This window comes from Falco biarmicus, chromosome 8 (genome assembly GCF_023638135.1).
Source record: "Falco biarmicus isolate bFalBia1 chromosome 8, bFalBia1.pri, whole genome shotgun sequence".
Classification (NCBI taxonomy): Eukaryota; Metazoa; Chordata; class Aves; order Falconiformes; family Falconidae; genus Falco; species Falco biarmicus.
The window spans coordinates 14,701,677-14,720,985 of record NC_079295.1 but is presented as its reverse complement, the minus strand read 5'-3'; the positions used below and the strand labels follow the sequence as shown (position 1 = coordinate 14,720,985).

General features: G+C 37.8%; 1 protein-coding gene across 7 annotated transcripts in view; it reads right to left on the bottom strand.

Moving 5' to 3' along the window:
* FAM117B (family with sequence similarity 117 member B) overlaps positions 1-19,309 on the bottom strand; it is a 45,567-nt gene that overhangs the window by 17,022 nt on the left and 9,236 nt on the right. For 5 of the 7 annotated variants that reach the window (XR_008823583.1, XR_008823587.1, XR_008823586.1 and 2 more), the window contains exons 3-7: positions 15,110-15,202; positions 14,496-14,609; positions 10,385-10,528; positions 9,135-9,360; positions 8,162-8,282 (exon numbers count right to left, since the gene is read on the bottom strand). Coding sequence is in view for 2 of the 7 variants with exons in the window: in XM_056349652.1 (XP_056205627.1) it covers positions 5,593-5,911; positions 8,162-8,282; positions 9,135-9,360; positions 10,385-10,528; positions 14,496-14,609; positions 15,110-15,202 (1,017 nt within the window). In the remaining 5 variants the exon portion in view is untranslated. Of the gene's footprint in view, positions 1-3; positions 5,912-8,161; positions 8,283-9,134; positions 9,361-10,384; positions 10,529-14,495; positions 14,610-15,109; positions 15,203-19,309 lie in introns of those variants that run through there. The other 2 variants (XM_056349652.1, XM_056349653.1) reach the window with 2 other exon arrangements.

Here is a 19,309-nt window from a genome sequence, read left to right as displayed (position 1 = left end):
CCGTAGCTCAAAGTGATGACTTTTTATTTCAGGGGGAAAAAAAAAAATATCCCAAAAACATTCCACTATTGCAGTTTGTAAAGTCTTCACTGTTTTCAGTAGAAACAGTTCACAAATCAGAACTCAAAATCCAAAATAATATTGTGCAAAATAGTACTGGCATAACTACACATAGCAAAGAGACTAGTGTAAATCAAGAATTCCACTGAAATTAGTTGAGCTGCTCCAGTTGTACACCAGTGTACATCACCTCAGAATAGGCCCTTTTTGCAGAATATCCCTTCTTCTTGCTAATAAAAATCACCTTACGTGCAACGAGTAACCTATCAGTACCACATATGCAAGAACACCTCCACAAGTTATCGTAGCGTAACACAGAAAAACGTATCAGCTGACTTCATACAAAGGCAAATCTCATGGCCGTTTTGGACACCCCTTTGCTGCTACCTTCAAAAGCTGCATATTTCAATAAATGAAATAATTTAGAATAAATCCAAGCAATATTCTTCTTTATCTATCAGTACATTGACAATTAGGGTGGATGAGGTGTCCAGAAAGGTTTTTGATTTATTTTTTTTAGCTGTATTTTCCGAAGATAATTGTTTCAAAAGGAATTTGTGTAAGAAATGTTAACTTGCAGTGTTACCAGGCCAAGTCCTCTTCTGCAATTCAGATAAGACCTGTCGTCAATACTACAGAAGTCTCTGCAGTCAAATACAAATCCCAATGAAGAACTACTAAACAAAGACCATACCTTAAGTATTTACTGATACCATGCAATGAAATCAAGCAAGCAGTAACAGGACTTCATTTACATTTGGAGTATTCAGAAAGGGACCGTTGCAGTTCAGTTGGGGTACAGGACTGGAATTTCACAAAACACTTGTGAATAATTAACATTCTCTCCCCACTTGACACGCAAAGTAACAGTTTCGAAACAATGCATCTAGGTCATTCTTTATATAAACCAAATAAAAGCAGAAACCATTTTCAGAGCTGAACGCAAACTCTTGTCAAGAAAACACACAGGTACATCTCACAAGCTTTAGAAAAACAATTTCAGAAGAACTCTTTGATCACCATGTAACCAATTTTTCCACAGTGCTTTTCACCTCCCTAGGTTAGCAAGGGCGTACCTTCTGTTACCTTTTCTAAGAGCAAACATTTTTCTTTTAATACATGCCAACCTGGTTTGGGTCTAAGCCATAACGACATCTCTAGGCTATGACATTTGATGAAGGGCACACACTTAAACAATGGAATTACACGGAGAAAACATAGTCCTGACATTTTCAAGTGTTTGGATGTTTTTATGTCAAGGGTCTTTTTTGCAGCTTATATTCGTTTCATGAGAACAAGAGTGACACACGAGCTTTGCTCTTGAGATACGTGTAAGTGTGCATCAGTTCCAGATGAGAACAGATCTGCAAATCTGTCCATAAAGAAAACAAACAAACAAAAAAAAGATTCTTACAAATACCAGTCCTGCCTCAGACCATAAAGATAAAAGCAGCAGACCTATGCAGACTATACGCATGCCTGTGCATGATGAGTCAAATGGAAATCAAGATATCCAAGCAGTCACCCTGCAGCACTGATCTTTGTAACTACAAGTCTCTGGTGACTTTCTGTGGATTTTCCTTTGCCCTTTCAGTTTCAAAGGGAAGCTGTCAGGTACTCAGCAAGAAAACATTCAGCAAGGAAACATGGACAGTGAGTTACTATGAAGACAGCTAGCATTTCAGAGTAGGCCAGGAGAGAACAGATAATACTTCAGCAATGGATTATTGCTGTATCACTGAATTCTATGCAACAGGGAGTTAGGCCTGAGGCAGAAGAAGGGTTAATGGATATGACTTTTTTTTTTTCTTCCCAAAAGGCTCAGCTTCAGTGTTTTCCAAAGCAATCTCAGATTCTGAATTCCAGTAAATTTTATTTTACAACCAACCAAAAAAAATAGCCCTGAGACCAAACATACTTTTTAAAAGCTGCTATTGCTTTACGTGAATCAAACACAGTAATCATTTACTTCCACAGTATACAATATTTAATTTTCACTCCCTTTTTTCCTCATTTGGGTTATATGTGTGCAATCAAGAATTTCTTTCCAAGACATATGTACTCAAGCATTATCTGCTACTTTTCCAAGTACTTAAATTTGTTGCTACAGGATTACAGCACCAAACAAGGAAAGAACAGTTGAAGCAGGTCAAACATTAACAAAGAAGTCCTCTTCCCTTGCGCCTTCAGTTTTTAAAAAACAAGAATTCCAACAGTCATAGCTGCCACCACAGACCTTCATCACAAGAACAACCACCTCCATCCTTGTGACTTATGTAGAATTTTTAACTGGAGGAACACCATTTACTATATCTCATAATCAACTGTCAGTATTACTGAACACTGCTACCAGACTTTTAAGTGTGGCTAAAAGTGTAAAATACCAAGAAAACTAGAATATCAAGTGTGTCAAGTTGTGCATAAAAACAGACCTTTCATTTTCTTCAGCTACAAAGTAGGCAATCAAGGAACTGACTAGGTCTATGCATAGTTAGGATTTAAAGTATGCCAAAAGAACATGAAGTCTTTCAGTAAAACTGTGCTTGAGTAATGCATGGGTCAACTCCCAGAAAAACAGAATACCCCACTCCATACATAAAAGAATTTTTAAAAAGGTTCATGTACTCTCAAAGCTATTTTGAAACTGATTTAAATATATAACAGCTCTGCTATGGCACAAGACAGCACATTAAAATTTTAAGGCTAATTTTTGTATGCACACGTGTAAAAGCTTGTCTCTGAACAAGAGCTGTCATATTTTCTTAATTCTGAGTCTTTAGCATGGATTTGTAATAAAGGAAAGCTGCCACAGCAATAGTAGAGTTGTCCTGCATATAAAAAAGACTGAATATTGTCCTGAATGCAGTTTGTTTTTATAAAAAGCAAAAACCTCACAAATATACATTTGGTTTTTATCAGAGCAGCTCACTAATTTGTACAGTACACTGTCCAATAACATACAATGTAAACTACCAAAGAGATGCTCAAGTACTACAACAACAGGTGCAAAAAGTCCCAGGGTAAGAAAGCCCACTGCTATTCGGGAGAGTCACTGTGATGAAAAACATCAGAATGCAGTTTTGGTGAAGTCAGTTAAGTCTCAAGGCTGTAATAAAGGCTATTTGTTAACTTTAGCCCTTTGGTTCTTAACCATTCAGTTAAGATCTCCTGATAAAGCACTAGGCAGTTTGGCATTGATGGAGAAGATCTTTACATGCTACTGTTACAGAAATAGAAAACAGACTTACAAGCACTTCCCTCACCTGAAAACCTATCTAAAGCAGTAATTTTTAGACTTCAAATTGCACTGTAACTGTTTCAGAAGAAACTAATTAACATACACAAACCTAGAAAAGAATTATCAACTGGCCAAATTCTATAAATTTGATGCACAAAGCCACATTATTTCAAAACCCTGTCCCTCAACAACTTCTTCAGCATAAATCAGAGCTGTTACTTCAGAACAGAGTTCTTCAGTCCCATCTGCACAATCCTGTCTATTTTGATGGAAAGAAAGATAGCAAACCAAGTTCTGCTTGTTTGCTAATTTAACAGGTCTAATATTTTAATACTTCCTGGTACATTTTTCATTTGCTGAATTTTTTGCATAATGTTTTAAAAAGGGTTTGTTATCCTATGAACACAGGAATGGCACATGCTAGTGTGATTTACACTTACTTGTTGAGCAAAGTACATTGCTATCATAGTTATTTATGTAGGATTTAAAGGAACAGTAAATGTGCACCAAAACCATGACTATTATTTGCACAGGTATGCAGGGTTGGTTTTTTTCTCCCAAGTGAAATGTCTGCAACCAAATTTAGCATATTAAGCACTGAACAAAGTTGTTATATTTGCAGTATCATCTTTGAATAGGTGCAGTTATGAGGGGACCTGAGTATGCAACTGCTCCATGGAAACGACGTATATGCAAGCCAGCAAGAACTGCTCATGTGTTAACAACCCAATATTCAGACCCAGAGACTGTCCATGGTTTTCAGTTACTTTGACATTACTGAATTTAACTCAGTAAGAGGTACAAGGTCAGCTTGTTGTATAAGTTGATACAACACTGGTATTGCAGGTCACTACAGTTTTTTGCATATCTATATTGTATTTACTCAAACCCAATTAGTGCACTCCAGGAACACACAAGAAACCTCACTGAGGTTCCTGAACAGTTTCTGCTTGCAATTGCCCTTCCCCCTCATTTTCATCTTTTATTGTAATTTCAAAGGAACCATGAACTGTTGCATATCAGGACAGAGCAGGTATCAAAAAAGATCCTCTGTTTTACACATCAGCCTACATTGCTAGTCAAAAAGGGAGAATGTATCTGCTGCTGTAAACTTCTGTGTAACAGATACCATGCCTGACAAACAATCACCTTCAACGGACACACAAAACACCACTATGACAAAAGGGAGGAAACCATGCACAGGTATTTCAGTATTACGTGGCCAAAGTCTATAATACAGTGATGAGTCACATCAGAGCAAATTTGTGCCAAGAGTGATTAATGATTCAGGCTGACTAACTCCATTAAGCAGCCAAGCAACCCTATAAGAGGCAAGTGGCATATTTTCTGAAACAAAGAATACAGAGTAAACGGGTAACGTGTTTTTTCCCCACCCCTGCACAAAAATCCGATGGACAAATAGAATAATACTGGGGCAACTGCTTTAAAATGCAACTTTCCACTCAATAAACCAACATTGCTGGGATTCTGTGAAGGAAGTAGTTTTAAAAATGTGACTTACCCGAAGCACAAGCTTCCAATATAAAAAAAAAAAAGTACACCATATACTAACACTGTTTTTTGAATACTCTTCTGTTTTGAAAGTTTCAAACATATTAACTTGTCTTATTTTGTTTAGGGCTGAGGCTGTTCAGCAAGGTCACATAATTTGAGACTGCTGAAATACTTCAGCAATCCTTTGGTCCCAGTAGCTGTAAAACAGCCAAGTAAAAAAAGAACCTTCCCTACAAAAAAAAAAAAAAGGGGGGGGGGGGGGGGGCGGGAGAAAGTGTCTTCTAAACACCATCTGCTATGCACCAGAAAAGGCAAGTTTTTGTTACAAAATACACATTTTCATACAAAAGACATCTTGCAAAACCATCTTATTGCCTCTCCCTTTGTAGATTACAATGGTAATGGGATCAGCTGGTTGGTCTTGAGATTATTGTTTTAATGGGAAAAAGTCAAAGGACACACAGCATCACAACAACTGGTCCTTTAAATGGCAAAGGATTACGACAGCTTTTGTTTTCACCAGTGTTTAAAAAAAAAAAAAAAAGTCGGAGAGAAACACACCCGGAGTCTTCATAAGCAGAAAGTGCAACATAGTATCAGCTGCTGCATCCTCCTGAACTTCTCAATGTGCTACCAAACTGTCAAATATACAAACAGTTCAATTATGACAGTGCCATAAATTGTTAAAACAATGCAAATAGCATGATCAGAAAGGTCCAGTCAACTGGTTCCAATTTCTTCCCAGTAGTTGCCCAGAAAAACGTCAAGACAAGCTAAATCTATCCTTCAGCTTCCTCAATATGTCCTGATTGCTGGAGTATAGAGGTCTGTGGTATTATTGTACTTGTTCCACGAGAGATCCTGTCCTGATCTGTGTTTGCAGACAATGATGCCATAGTAATGGGCTGTAACAAACTGGGCGTCACGCCAGAAGAGACAGACAGGCTGTGTGCAGTGCCCTTAAGTGTGAGATCCTGTGTGGGGAGAAGCGGCTTGAGGATGCTGACAAGACAGAAAGCAGAGCCACTTTTAGGAATGAAATTCACTTTGTTCTTGTCAGGGCAGTAGAAGGCTGGAATCTCGTGCAATGGTTTTGGCCTAGAAATAAAATACAATAGTTTCAAAATGACATTGAGCAATAAAATTTTGGCAATGGCAGGTATGTATGGCTGAACACACCACTAGAGACAGGTTGAGGTTTAAGCTTGAAGTATTTCAGCTACTCAGTAATGCCTTAGTGACTCGCACCATGCAGCAAACAGCAAGATAGTTTAAACTGCTTGTTTATGTATTCTACAAGATACACGTCCTTAGGGCAGGCTGTCTCCACACAGAAGGAAGCCACTACCTTCATGCTGTAGATAACAAACTCTGTCCATTTCTTTCTCATATGTTGGATATACCAAGTATTCTCAATCGTGTTCTCCAGAAACTTTCACAACCCAAAAAGTTCTGCCCCCGCCACCGCCCATACAGCAAGCCTCGTGAAAGCAAGCTGCCAGGGCAGCATTCCTAATACTGCTTATCTTGGAGCTGTTCATGATCGCAGGGGGATGCCCTTTTCCAAACTTTTGCCTCCTTTGCATGTTTGCCTGACTGTGGCCTGAATCTCTGCAAAAGATGAGCCCATCTTACTTAAAAACTCTATGCAAAGAGTAAAATGTATTATTTCCAAAGTGGCATTAATGATCAAGTACCTGTAACCTGGGAAGGAAGCATGGAACACATTTAAATCTTGCCTTGAAGTTTTGCCATTTCAGCATATAATTCAGCCAACTCTGAGACATGATTTATGAAAGACACAGGTGGAAATTGTGGACAGCACTGGAATGCCTTCTGCGTTTATCTCTAACCCTGCAATGTAAATCTGCTAAGTTAGTCTAACTCTACTTTAGGACAAAACTATGGGAATCTGTTCCTCTCTGCTGGAAAATAACCATCACAAGTTTACACTCATTTTTACTTGTTGCCAGCACTGTCCTTTAGCCTATAACCTCCCCCTCTCTTCCATGACAGCCGTATGCACTTCTACCTTCATTCTACTAGGCCAAAGAAGCCAATCTCTCAGCATACTCTTGTAGGAGGTACTCTACTCTCAAAAGCAATTCTGTTCATTGGGTACATAGGGTACATTGTCACGTTAGCCGATTCTCCAATTATCCAGAAAATTCAGCCCCATTTATGAATTTTTTTCCAAAATGAAAATACTGTGAACTTCAAATAGAAGTAACATTAAACAAAGGTTGAGCTTTAAAGTTATGCTCATGTATTCCACATACATGTGAAAAGCAAGTACCAGACGTGAAAGATTTTTGCATGAGACTGCAGTGTCTTAAGAACTGCCATAGGTAGGTAAAAACAACTGTAGAAGCCTGTTTCACTCCACAACAGAACAGTCCTACAGCTATGGAGCAAGGACATCCAAAAAAATGGAAATGCAAGTCAAATCACAGCAGAACATGTTCTTGAAACAAGTGAAGACTATCTGTCTGTTGGCAACATACCTTATACACTCCAAAAATAGAAACAGGTAACTTAAGTTAGCGTAACCCTTTCCACATTGCTATGGAGGGGCCATACAGATCTCTTAAAAACCCATTTGCAGAGATCAGAGATGGAAAATACACAAAGGTACCTATAATTTTTTTAATTACTACTTATACTAGATAGCATTGTTGAGATAATACAGGCATAAGAGGATTATAACCAAATTATACTCCTTGTGCGATGAAATGGAATTTTTAACTACAGGTTAAGATTATTGCATACAAGTGACATAAGGGTACAAAAACTCCACTGAAAATGATAACAAAACCCACAGACTATTTCCAATTACAAAAGTCTGCTTTTTCAAAATAACCAAAGCATCAAATACCCAGGGTCAAATTCACTCCTCTGTCACTACAAGCTGCACAATTACGTAGATGTAGCTGGAAAGAATATGGTATTCAGAGTCCAAATTACTGGATGCACCCATCAAGCTGTGACATAGAAGCTGTAATGCAGGAGCATCAGCTAATTATTACATCTCTCTGTACCTGATGGAGTTCCTCCCACACTACCTGCCAGGTCAGAGAGAGTCCTCTCAAGTTATGCTGGTTTGAAAAAAATCCAAGTCTCAAAATTTTTATCTTAACACAAAATTCCAGCAATAAAGTACATGCATATATCCAGTATATGTCACACAAAATAAGAGAGATCAGGCTGTTAGCATGGTTTTAGTAACTGGATTAATAGTTTTGATCTGACAAAAAAATAATAATAATGAAAAAAATCAATAAACCAGTGGGTAAGTCTGAATATTGAATATTATTTCTTATGTAGGAAAAAAAAAACAAACAAACTTACAAGCTCTCCTCAAAGACTTTCACCTTTTCACAGCCCTCTGGAGGTTCACGCTTGAACATATAGCTGTTGTTGGGTTTTGGTGAGGTAGCATATTTTGGCAAAGGGGAATTATTCCCATTCTCTGTAGGAAAAGATTATTTCATTACTTAAATGTGTCACACTATAAAAAAACCCCAATAACTATCTTTAAATGCCCCCAAATTGAAACCCACTTTGTTACCAACATTATAAAACTAAGAAACATTTTAATTTGCCTCCAAGTCTTCATCTGCAAATAAGCTTTCTTATCTCAGTCCCTTTCCTCCTTTCTATTTCTCCTCATATCACTTTTTCAGACTTCTCTGCAATCTCTGTTCTTTCCTAGAAACTTTCAGTTTTCAACTGTAGACCTGAACATACAGTCCTGTGCTGTCCCATCTAGCCAAACAAAATGGGCAAAAGCCACATTCCTTAAAAACCACAACAGGCTTATGTTAAATTATAAAACTCTCCTAGTGTATCTCAGAAGACCTCTGGTTAAAAAAAAAAAAAAAAAAAGTGATTAAAAAGCCCCAAACAGTTTTACTTTTATGGGCACATTTATAATGCTGGAAGGTTGCCCATTTTGCCTGAGATTACAAAAAATACCTGACACAAACAACAGAACTAGCCTACTTTGCTGTTCCACCTGTCACTGCACACTCTCGCTCTTCAGCTTGCTTAATGTACTTGATGAATCCATTATTTAAAGACAAAGTTGTTTGGGAAGGACATTCCTCAGTCACATCTATCCAGCTTCAGTTACAGAGCAGCAGATGTGTGCACACAGTATCTGGTGCAATTTGGAAAAAAACAGATCACTTACAAAAGAAAAAACTTCATTCTAATATCTCTTCATGGATGTGGGAAACAAACCCCCTCTTTTACTATGTGTTTATGCACATAGCAGTGGCTTACATTTTAGCATTGTTGAAGTTTTAAAGTTACATGGTACCTTTATCTCTGGAATCGGCAAGAAGATCATCTGCAGAACACGGACTTTCTTCACTGCCTTCGTTAGAGATGGTAAGAAATGAGATTGGAGATACTGACTGGGAGCGGCTGCTGTTGTTACTACCCCTGTCTGCTCCACCAGGTGTTTGGGTATCAATGCTGCGAGTACTACTACTACGCTGAACTAACGGAGGTGGTGCACGGTGCCCATCTGGAACATCTTGAGGCTGTTAAAAATAAAAGCTATCAGATAGGCGCTCTTGTCTAGCTAGGAATTTCTTTAAGTCCAGAAATGCTGAGGGTTTTTTCAGGTTCCATAAAACTGCCTGAAGTCGAAAATTATTTGTTACACAAGATTCCAACAGAAAATAAGTCAGGTTCAGAAACTAAGAACATTTTTCAAGACTTCACAGAATGGCTGAGCGCGGAAGGGACCCCTGGAGATCATCTAGTCCAACACCCCTGCTAAACAAGAGTCAGCTAGAGCAGTCTGTCCAGGACTCTGTCCAGCCAGGTTTTAGTATCTCCACAAACTATGACCCCGGAACGTCTCTGGGCAACTTGCTCTCGTTTTGAGCACCCTCACACTTTTTTTTTTTTTTTAATTTTTTCTTGTGTTCACATTGAATTTAATGTTTTTTAATTTATGCCCACTGCCTCTTGCCCTGTCACTGGGCACTACTGCGAAGAGCCCAGCTCCCTCCTCTTCATTCCTGCACATCAGATATTTATACACATTGGTAACATCCCCCCTGGGCTTTCTCTTCTCAAGGCTGAACAGTCCCAGCTCTCAGCCTCATCTCATATGAAAGATGTTCCAGTCCCTTAATCATCTTCGTGGCCTGATACTTTATTATTAAATTTATCTCTAAAAATAACTACAAATAAAATGAAAGTTAAAAACGGGCACGTTATGCTTCAGCTGAGATAGGAACAGTTCAGCATGGGCCAAAAGAAAAAGCTACTACAAAAACTCTGAGAACAGACCTTTTGTCTTTTCCCCTGTTTTACTGAGAGTTCTTATTTTGTATCACAGTAATCACAGAGGAAAAGGTTCAGATTCAAGCTTTAACTCTTTCCTTCTTTTTGCTTTCCAAAAGACTTTTCAACTACCTTTGTTAAAGAAAGCAGAGTTAACTCCAGACAAATTTAATTCAAGAACTGTGGAAAATAAAGCTTATGACTTAAGAAACCTCAAGGCAAAGGCAAAAAAAATTATTATAGAATGCAGTCATGGTGGCAGATACATACAACAAGCTGCTCCTCTTTGTCTCCCGTCTCCTTAATTATTATCTCAATCTCCTGATTCAGTCCTTCTACACTGTTTCGGAATCGTGATCCTGTTGATTTGGTAATAGGTATCACAGGAACAAGAGCACTCTTTGGGATGGGAGCCTGAAGAACCAGAAACAGTGAGAAACCAATGTAGATTTACTTAAAAAACACAGTTACTGATTTCTACCCAAAAGTGAACCTTGAAACAGAACACACCTACACCTCAATATCAAGGATTTAAATGAAACTATAGGGATTTGTTACAATGGATGCCTTAAGCAAAGACATGGACATCCTGAATTTTGTTGCAAAACAATTTCTAGCAGAGAAAGCTTTCAACAATCTAGTCTCAAAGCCTCCCTTGATATGGTCCGCCTCCAGCTTGACATCACTTTAAAAGTGAAAATTTAACAGTAAACATTTAAAAGTAATTTTGAAGCCTTTAGAACATACTCGCGTTCCTTCTGAAGTCAGCTGTAGCCCAATTTCACTCCCTTTGGATTTACCACTTCTAATTTCATTATAATACAATAATAATGAACGTCTGCTGTTACCTATTCCATAAACTTAAGATTGCACTGTTTGAAATGAAGACCAGCATAGTAACTATATTAAGCCAGAATACAAGGTTGACAAAAAATTTAGGACTACTTCCACAGAAAGAATAAAATCCCAAATTTTAATACATAGTTGCTTCAGAACTAAGATTAACTTTTTAAAAATCCGGTGTATTTTGAAAGACCTTATCCATTTATTCTTCCATCTGACTACAGCTCTGGTCTCCATTCTAGTTTCTCCATTACATTAACAACGAGAACAAAGGAAGATTCCACTGGTTTGGCTCCTGTTTACAGATTCAGTACCATGCAATTAATTCAAAATGCAACCTTCTCAGAAGCATCCTGAGATCACCTGAGGAGACCATGCCCTTTCTCCAAACCCCTCTTCCTGTAAAGAGAGGTAGAATGGAACATTCCCGGCCTAATGAAAAAACAAGCAAACAAACACCACTCAGTTGCTCTGGGGGGTGGGGGGGGGAAGTAGCTAGCAGCAAGGGTTTGATCAAGTTACTCGCCAACTATTTCCTGATTCCAAGTAGAGAGAAAGAATAGCTAACAAACTTATTCCACAGAGATAGTGCGGATTTCTTTCTTCAAACAAAAATCATAGAAGAAGCACAACTAAATAATCAGTTGGAGGCTTAGGTGGTAATAACCACTGTAAAAAATTGGGTAAAGCCCAAGAATTGTGGCAAAGCTTATGTGTTAATTAGTAGGGAAGAAAAGAGGAAATAAATCCAGTGGAATCGCTTCTTTTAGTTTTAACAACAAAAGTAAGCCACTTCCAAAATGTTAAACAGAGTTTACCTGGTCTCTTGTGAAGGGACTACCAAGGCAATTTCCTAACACATTTTCTCTGTCTTGTCAGGAATCCAACAACTTGAGCTCAGAAATCCATGTGTGACCCTCTAGAGTCAACAACTGCAATTTTCCTTCAAGTTGGGAATGTAAAAAAAATTTCTAAATACTCCCGTCACTAACTGCAAGTGTTTCTACACAGTCCTTCCCACAAATCTTGAAGGAACTGAGCTGCTGCCAGAAATTCTAGTTTAGCAGTTCCCTAAAGGAATGAAAAAGCCTAGGAACTTTGTCCTTGATGCCTACAGTTACAGATTTTCACTCCAACTTAGAAAGCAGCCTCTAAATGCCATTAATCTAAACCTTCACTTACTCTTTTTGAAGCCTTCTGTAACTTTCCCCCTTTGCAAGTAGCTCGACACAGATGGCACAAAATTTACCAAGAAAAACAATGGTTTGTTTTGTAACACAATGCTGGAAAAGCTGCTTTGCCTCAGTTTATATTTTATAGTCCATTTCACAAGCCCAAAACCTAATTATCTGTTGCGCAATATTTTATTCATGTAATCTAAAATTTGGCAGAACGCAAAAGGCCTCCATACAAGCAACAAAGTTTCATGAGCATGAAGCAATTATGATTTTTAAATTATACACATAGTTTTGGGGGGATACTTTTCAGAGTAGGAGCATCACTGTTCATTGTCACAATTCAAACCCACAAAGATTATCTAATATAAAAGCGACAATACCTTAGCATTCAGAAACCTACAGGTTGTAGAATACCAAGCCAAACCTGTTAGACTGCATGTAATTCTCCAGCATACTGAAAGGCCTACACCTAAAGTTCCTCAGTACATTGCATTTTTTTGTTTGTTTGGAATGCCTCAAGTGCCCACAAGTACAGAACAAATCTTCAAACAAGTTCTACAAATTTGGATAACCTGCACCAAGTATTTTGACCTGTTTTGTTGGTTTGTTTTTTTTTAAACATGTCTCACCAATTTTCATAGGCTTTCTCAAAAACCTCTTATTTACCTTTCTTCTTTCATCATTTTGGACTGTTTTGTCCTGAGCTACAGCAGTCACTATCAGCAGCACACTACAGTGCACCCATACTTCAGTAAAGCAGATCAAAATGCAGGAATTTGTACTAGGCAGCCTGTTTCAAATTCAAACTGTTCTTCTGCTATACAGAAGAGGAGATGGATGAAACAGCTTCTCTTTCGAGATTGAATACAGTACTTCAGTAGCACAGAATTCAAACTGAATTCAGGAAGCACTTATGTCCTGAAAATTCATGACTTCTAATTAAATGAACTACAGCAGGGATAAGTTAGGGTCTGAGACAAAAAGATGCTACCGATTTGTATACAGTAGGAGTTAAGAGCAACAGTACAGGAGAAATTCACAGTGCTGTTCTACTTTCTTATTTCCTGTCTTGAAGTATAAAAGACTCACTCAGACACCTGACTTCCATCTACAAATGCACTCCACTGCTCAGGACTGTACGTATGGTTCTCCCTTCCACTTTTTATTTCATCCTTTATCAGAATGAGTAAGTACCTGTAGAGCAGGACACATGCTGATGTCACAACAGCTTCCCTCCCTGGCCTAAATTATTTCCAGAAGGATGGAACAACAGAAAGGAAACAGTTTTCATTAACTGGTAGAAGTGTACGGTATTTAATAGAACAATGCTAACTGCATTTCAGGAGTAATTGGGAATATGATTAGATTTGCAGAGAAGCTTCACAGCTGAAGTACTTCCCTAATTCACAACACTGACAGTTCCACAGTTTCTTTCAACTACACTGATCTGCATGACAATTGTGAGGGATTTGTTCTTTTTGCAACTGTTAAAAACTTGTGTGAGTATCAAATATGGGTTCACAAGGTATCAGTAGGGGCAAAAAAAACCCTTCTGAAAAACTAAGAAAACCAATAGGGAAGTTTAGTCAAAGTTACTAAGACAAAACAGACTTGAAAAAGGATGCGTCTCTAAAAGCCTGTAATTTTTTTCAACCTGCTATCAAGTTAAAATTATTATCTGTGAACCTGACCTCATTACCAGTCTTGAGACAAACTGCACACAGAACATGCGGTAGCCTAAACATTACAATTTGTGAAGTGATTACTACTTAAGTCTCAACACATGATAAATGATGGGGAAAAAAATGATCTTACAAAGGCTGATCGAAGCCATCAAGAGTATACTTTTAATAGAGTAGGTAAAAATCCCACTGAATAGTTTTTTGTCAGGTAAGCTCTCTAAATCAGTCCATCACAGAATTAGACAACTGCTATTGTAAAGACATAAAACATGATCAGCAAAAAGTACAATTTTGAGTGTATCTTTATACCACCAGTTTGCTCTACGCCATATTCTACATGCAAACGTGTAATGAAAAAGATAATGTATGAATTTAGATTAAACTTGTCTGTCATCCTTTTGTACAGTCTGCAGAATGCACTTTATGAGTCTTGTTTTAAGGAAAGATTAATTATCTAAAATTCTTTGAAAGTGGGAGTTCAAAGCCAACCCAGTCAAGTAATAAAAAGCTCTGGAACCCCATACACTCAAGGAAGTCAAATGAAATTAATCTATTTCATAGAAATCACCCCTAGCTACAACATATTTAGCTGTATGTCATACTTCCAAGTTCCCTTTAAGAGAAATCACAACCTTGAAAGGAGTTAAAAATAGTATTAGCTACCCAATATGCCCTTACCTGACTGTGGTTAATGGCTGCATGGTTACCATGAAATGGAGACTGTCTTTCTTTATCGCGATGATGCCTACTGCTGTGTTTGCTTCTCTGTAATTGTTGACGCAATTTTGCAATCTAATGAAGGAAAAATTCACATTAGATTTCACCAGATGTATTCAGATACACATAGTTTCATTATTCCATCACTTAGTTAAAATTCTTTACTACCACAATGCTCATAATTATTGCCAGCACTAAATCAGACTCAAGTTCTTGCAAACCTAATATATTAGCTACCAGTTCAGCTGAAGCTCTGAAGGTTTAATGAAAGAACCTGACGTACGTAAAGTTAGAAAGTAGTTTGGTCACTGCTGTATTTCCTCTTTTAATAAAGAATGTCACCTGCATTTGACACTTTCCCACATACTCAGATTAAAAATTTTAATAGTCTTGCATTACTAAACGAAAAAGAATACCAAATTAACGTTTTGGTGGTTTTTTACCAAACTCACAATCTGTATAGCGGCAAAAAAAAAAGCAGTACAACATTCATGCCTTCCTGAAAACTCACAGTAACAGTGCATACCAGTAGAAAATTTAATCCAAAGGTATCTCTAAATAACAGCATTTCTGACCTCTTTTAGTTGATCATTGCTCCCCCATGATGCTGAACGTTTGTGCGAGCTTCTCTTCTTTTCTAAATATTCTTCAGCCCAGGCACTTTCTGTCTGCAGCAAGAAGATTATAGGAATTATTAAAAAAAGGTAATTCCTACTTTCTGGCAGAATATTTTGACACAAATTAGAACAGAGAACAGTATTACGATTTTTTCACTCAAAACTGAAAAAGTGGAGTGAAACTATGTAATTTAAGAAAAAAAAAGCACAAGCCCTAACTTCCAGGCCTACCCTAGTACAGGAATGTGCTAGTTTCCCTTCCAAATTACTGAGCATAAGGCAGTATTAACAGTCAGATGTACCACAAGCTGCTACAGGGCTCTGAAGAGCCAGTATGATGGTGCTGAATTTGATGGCGTATTTTATTTCCTGGATAGATGCTGCCCTTGTTATTTCTGACACATTAGCAAGGGTAGCTTGGTGTAAACATTGTGAAAGCCTGCCCCGGTACAGCTTCAAAACCATGTTCTTGCTCAGAAGAATGAGAGAAACGAAGGTAAGGCATATAAGCACCACTAGAGCTATTGCAAATCAGGTAATTTATTTATTAACACCTCAACGGGCTTCAGTTTCACAGTTGTCTCAGGCCAAGCAGAAAGCAACACAGATAATACTAAGCCAGTTTCGCTAAACCAACAGTGTTATTAACATTTATTAAAGAAACCTGCAAGCATACTGCGGTGAAAAAGTTTTGAGAATTCCAAAGTATCATTGAAATAAAGTGTATTAATGCAAGGTAACAAAATGCACAGGCAAGCCTGTGATGATACTGCATGCTTTAAGGACAGTTTATTCCCACCTAACCAGGTCCAGAACAGCCTTCAAAAGCAACGAACTGTAAAGGATCTAAGAAGAAGAGTAAAAACATTCATCATCATTCAGCAGTCACAAGAAACATACCTAATGAAGCAAGGGAAAGGATTTCTGGAAGCAGCTTACACGCAGAGGCAGTGAATTCCATTAAATTTGTTGTTGCCACAATGCAGTGCTCAGCACGCAGCAGCGATGTAGCTAACTCATCCTTAGGAGTCATTGATGTCTCTCTCCTGCAGACAGGAGCTGTGACTGCCTCAAAGCCTTCATATCTACAGCGTGCAACAGTTCTTACGTTTGAGACCCACAGCTTGCAAGCCACAAGCTGACCTTACTCAGGCCATCTGTACTCAGAAGACAGAAACTCACAGAGCCTTCAATAATGTGCTGTTATTTAATCTCATTTTGCAGGGAAAATGGAGGTGTAACTCTGAACATACAGGTTGTAACTCCCATCTGCTTCAGTTACAGATATAACTTTCATATAAATGCAACCTCCACTATCATCATTCCAAATCAAAAACTAACAAGGACAAATCTGAATAATGAAGTTAGTCGGATTGCTTTGAAATTCCTTTTTCATAGCAAAATTAGAACCCATTAGAATCTATGTTTCCAGAAAAGCACTCGCTTACCTTCATTGTAAAATAGATTAAATGATAACCCCCATTCCCAAGTACCAATGTTTGTCTAGCCAATTCTCAAATGTCAATCTGGAATCTCATCCTATCCTCTAGCTCCTGGAACAATGTTTTAGCCACTAATTCTAACTTCTCACCTCAGCACAGCCATTGTGCTTGCCTACCAGAACACCTAATTAACACTCTAATTAGTCTTCACATTTGATTTATATTCAAGACTTATTTCATAAATTAATATCAGATTAATTTAAAAGGATTAAACACTGATTTTTATGCTCATCCTCAACACAAAGAGTTAGAAATCTTTTTAGAGCAACAGTAGGTATAAGATATTAAATTACAGGAAACCTTTACATCAAGGCAGAAATGTAATACTATTTTAGCAGGTCTCCTCCTACTCATTCTCTGTATTTTGTTTATAATACTTATCTTCAAGAAACACAGGCCCAACCACCAATAGACAAAAAGGGACTTTACTTCTCTCGGTTCTTAAAGTACTAGTACTTCCTTATTAGCAGCTACTCTTCACAACATCCTTCTGCCTGTTCTAGAATTACAAAGAGAAATGAGTTTAAGGCTAAGTTTATCACAGATAGCAGAACACTTAAGAGAAAAAAAAAAGTCTTAGAGGCAAAAACTTTGCAGTTGCCATCAATTATTCTTCAAGAATTAAAAACTACAAAGCAGTTGTCTCATTTTAAGTTGTATTTTGACACAGCTGTATTTCAAACTATGACAGGCAAAGCCAAAAAGGTTTAATTCAAAAGGAAAAAGACACAAGGTTACAAACACTTGTTTTAGAAGCACTTCATAAAATTATCTGTACATACGAATTCCAGCCAGACCCTAGGACACTCAATAATACACTTATTCATCAGGCAACAAACATTCTGCATGTACATAATTCAGTCTGGTTTTACAGACAGGTTTCATCAAAATAATAAGTCAAAGTAGGAGTGTGATACATAGTCTCTGCATGACCTGGGATCTCTTACACAGTTCTCAGCTATGACCTACAGGCATCTCTGTAAAGGCCTGCAAGCCAAAATGTGTCACTGATTGCTGTCTCCTCCCAGTCTGCTTCCTGAATGACGCTACTCTCTCTGTCATAAACCTGCAGAATCAAGATACCCTGCTTACTCAACTTGAAAAGTCTTCTACATCTTAAGATCTTGATTCAATTCCTCGTCACTAAACTTCTGAAATCTGAATACATCCATTTCATGTCAGACTTTGTGATAAGTCTGACATTACACACTGGAGCCAGAACTTGTGAGTCACACTTCATCCAAACACCCCATTTTCAACACTAAACAATACAAATGGAGAGTCTATACTATCCTGAGAAACTTAACTTCCACGAATCACATTTTAAACTTGTCCCTACCTCAAATGGTTGCCCTCAAGCACATCAGAAAGATTAAAATCTACAGTGTCTCATCAGTGTCATATCAACACAGCTTTGGACATACAGATGTATGGCTGCATGCCATAATTTTCTACTGGTTTGATAGATTTTAAATTAAGAAGTACAACGGATCATTCTGTTTCCCTAGCAGTAAGTACACTACCATCAATCACCACTAAATATACTTACTCTGCAGAAATATCCAGTGCCCTTTGCAGTCTTCACATTAACCTTTGCAAATATGTTCCCACTTATATATGAAAGCCCCACTACCACAGCAGCTAGATGTGTCAGAATTGGAAGAAAAAGAAAAGAAAAATGTAAGCCAAAAAGGATGATATCTAATCTATCTGAAGAATACAGAAATTACAAAAGCCCAATCATGACTCAGATTAAGCCGAAACTAAACTGAAAGAGATGAACTGAATATAGCAAATACTTTGGCAGCAGTATAAAAATATAATTATTTTGAAAAATTATTACCTTAATAAATCAAATATGAAAATAGCTAAGGCACCCACACTGGTTTAGTTCTGCTGTTTAATGCTTTTTAATAGCTAAGCATAAACTGCAATTCATTGTATATCATACACCTGCCTTCATCCTCCTCCTCTTACTATGATTTACCTCTCTCACCCCATCTTCTAACCATTTTGCTTGTTCATCAGCTCTCCTTTCCTCCATTTCCACCTTATCCACACCAGCATATTCCCCTAGAAAACACCTCCCTTTTTCTACTTATCTGCTCTTCGAATTACGGCCCTTTCTACAAAACATTGCAGATCTTGAGAAGGCCATACAGTAACAACCAATGCTGCAGACAGCATCTGTTCAACACCTTACACATTTGAGCAGACAGCACACTGAAACCAACCTGGCCCCATTTTTGTTATTGTTACCAAACCTAAGGCAGGCTCAAACTCATCAACTACATCCCACACGCTGTCACTTGCTCTTCCAACTGCATTTTGCTTATGTTCTTTGGAATTGGTGGAGACCTGTTGTTGAAACCATGCTCTGGGAATAGCCATTTAAAATCTGGTATGTTTGTCAGTTTCTTTCACCCCACAAGTTAGAGAAATCCACTGCCAGACTGCATCCACAGAAGGAGAAATGAAACACTGCAATATTTTATGGAAAAATCCATCTTGAATCCCGTCTGCATATAGTAGGATACCATGTAACAACAACAGCAACCTTTAAGGGAAACAATAAAACAACTGTCACGGTAGGTGTGTAACTCTTGTAATGCCAGTTTCATTCAATATTTGTTGGTTCTATCCTTACAGGTCTCAT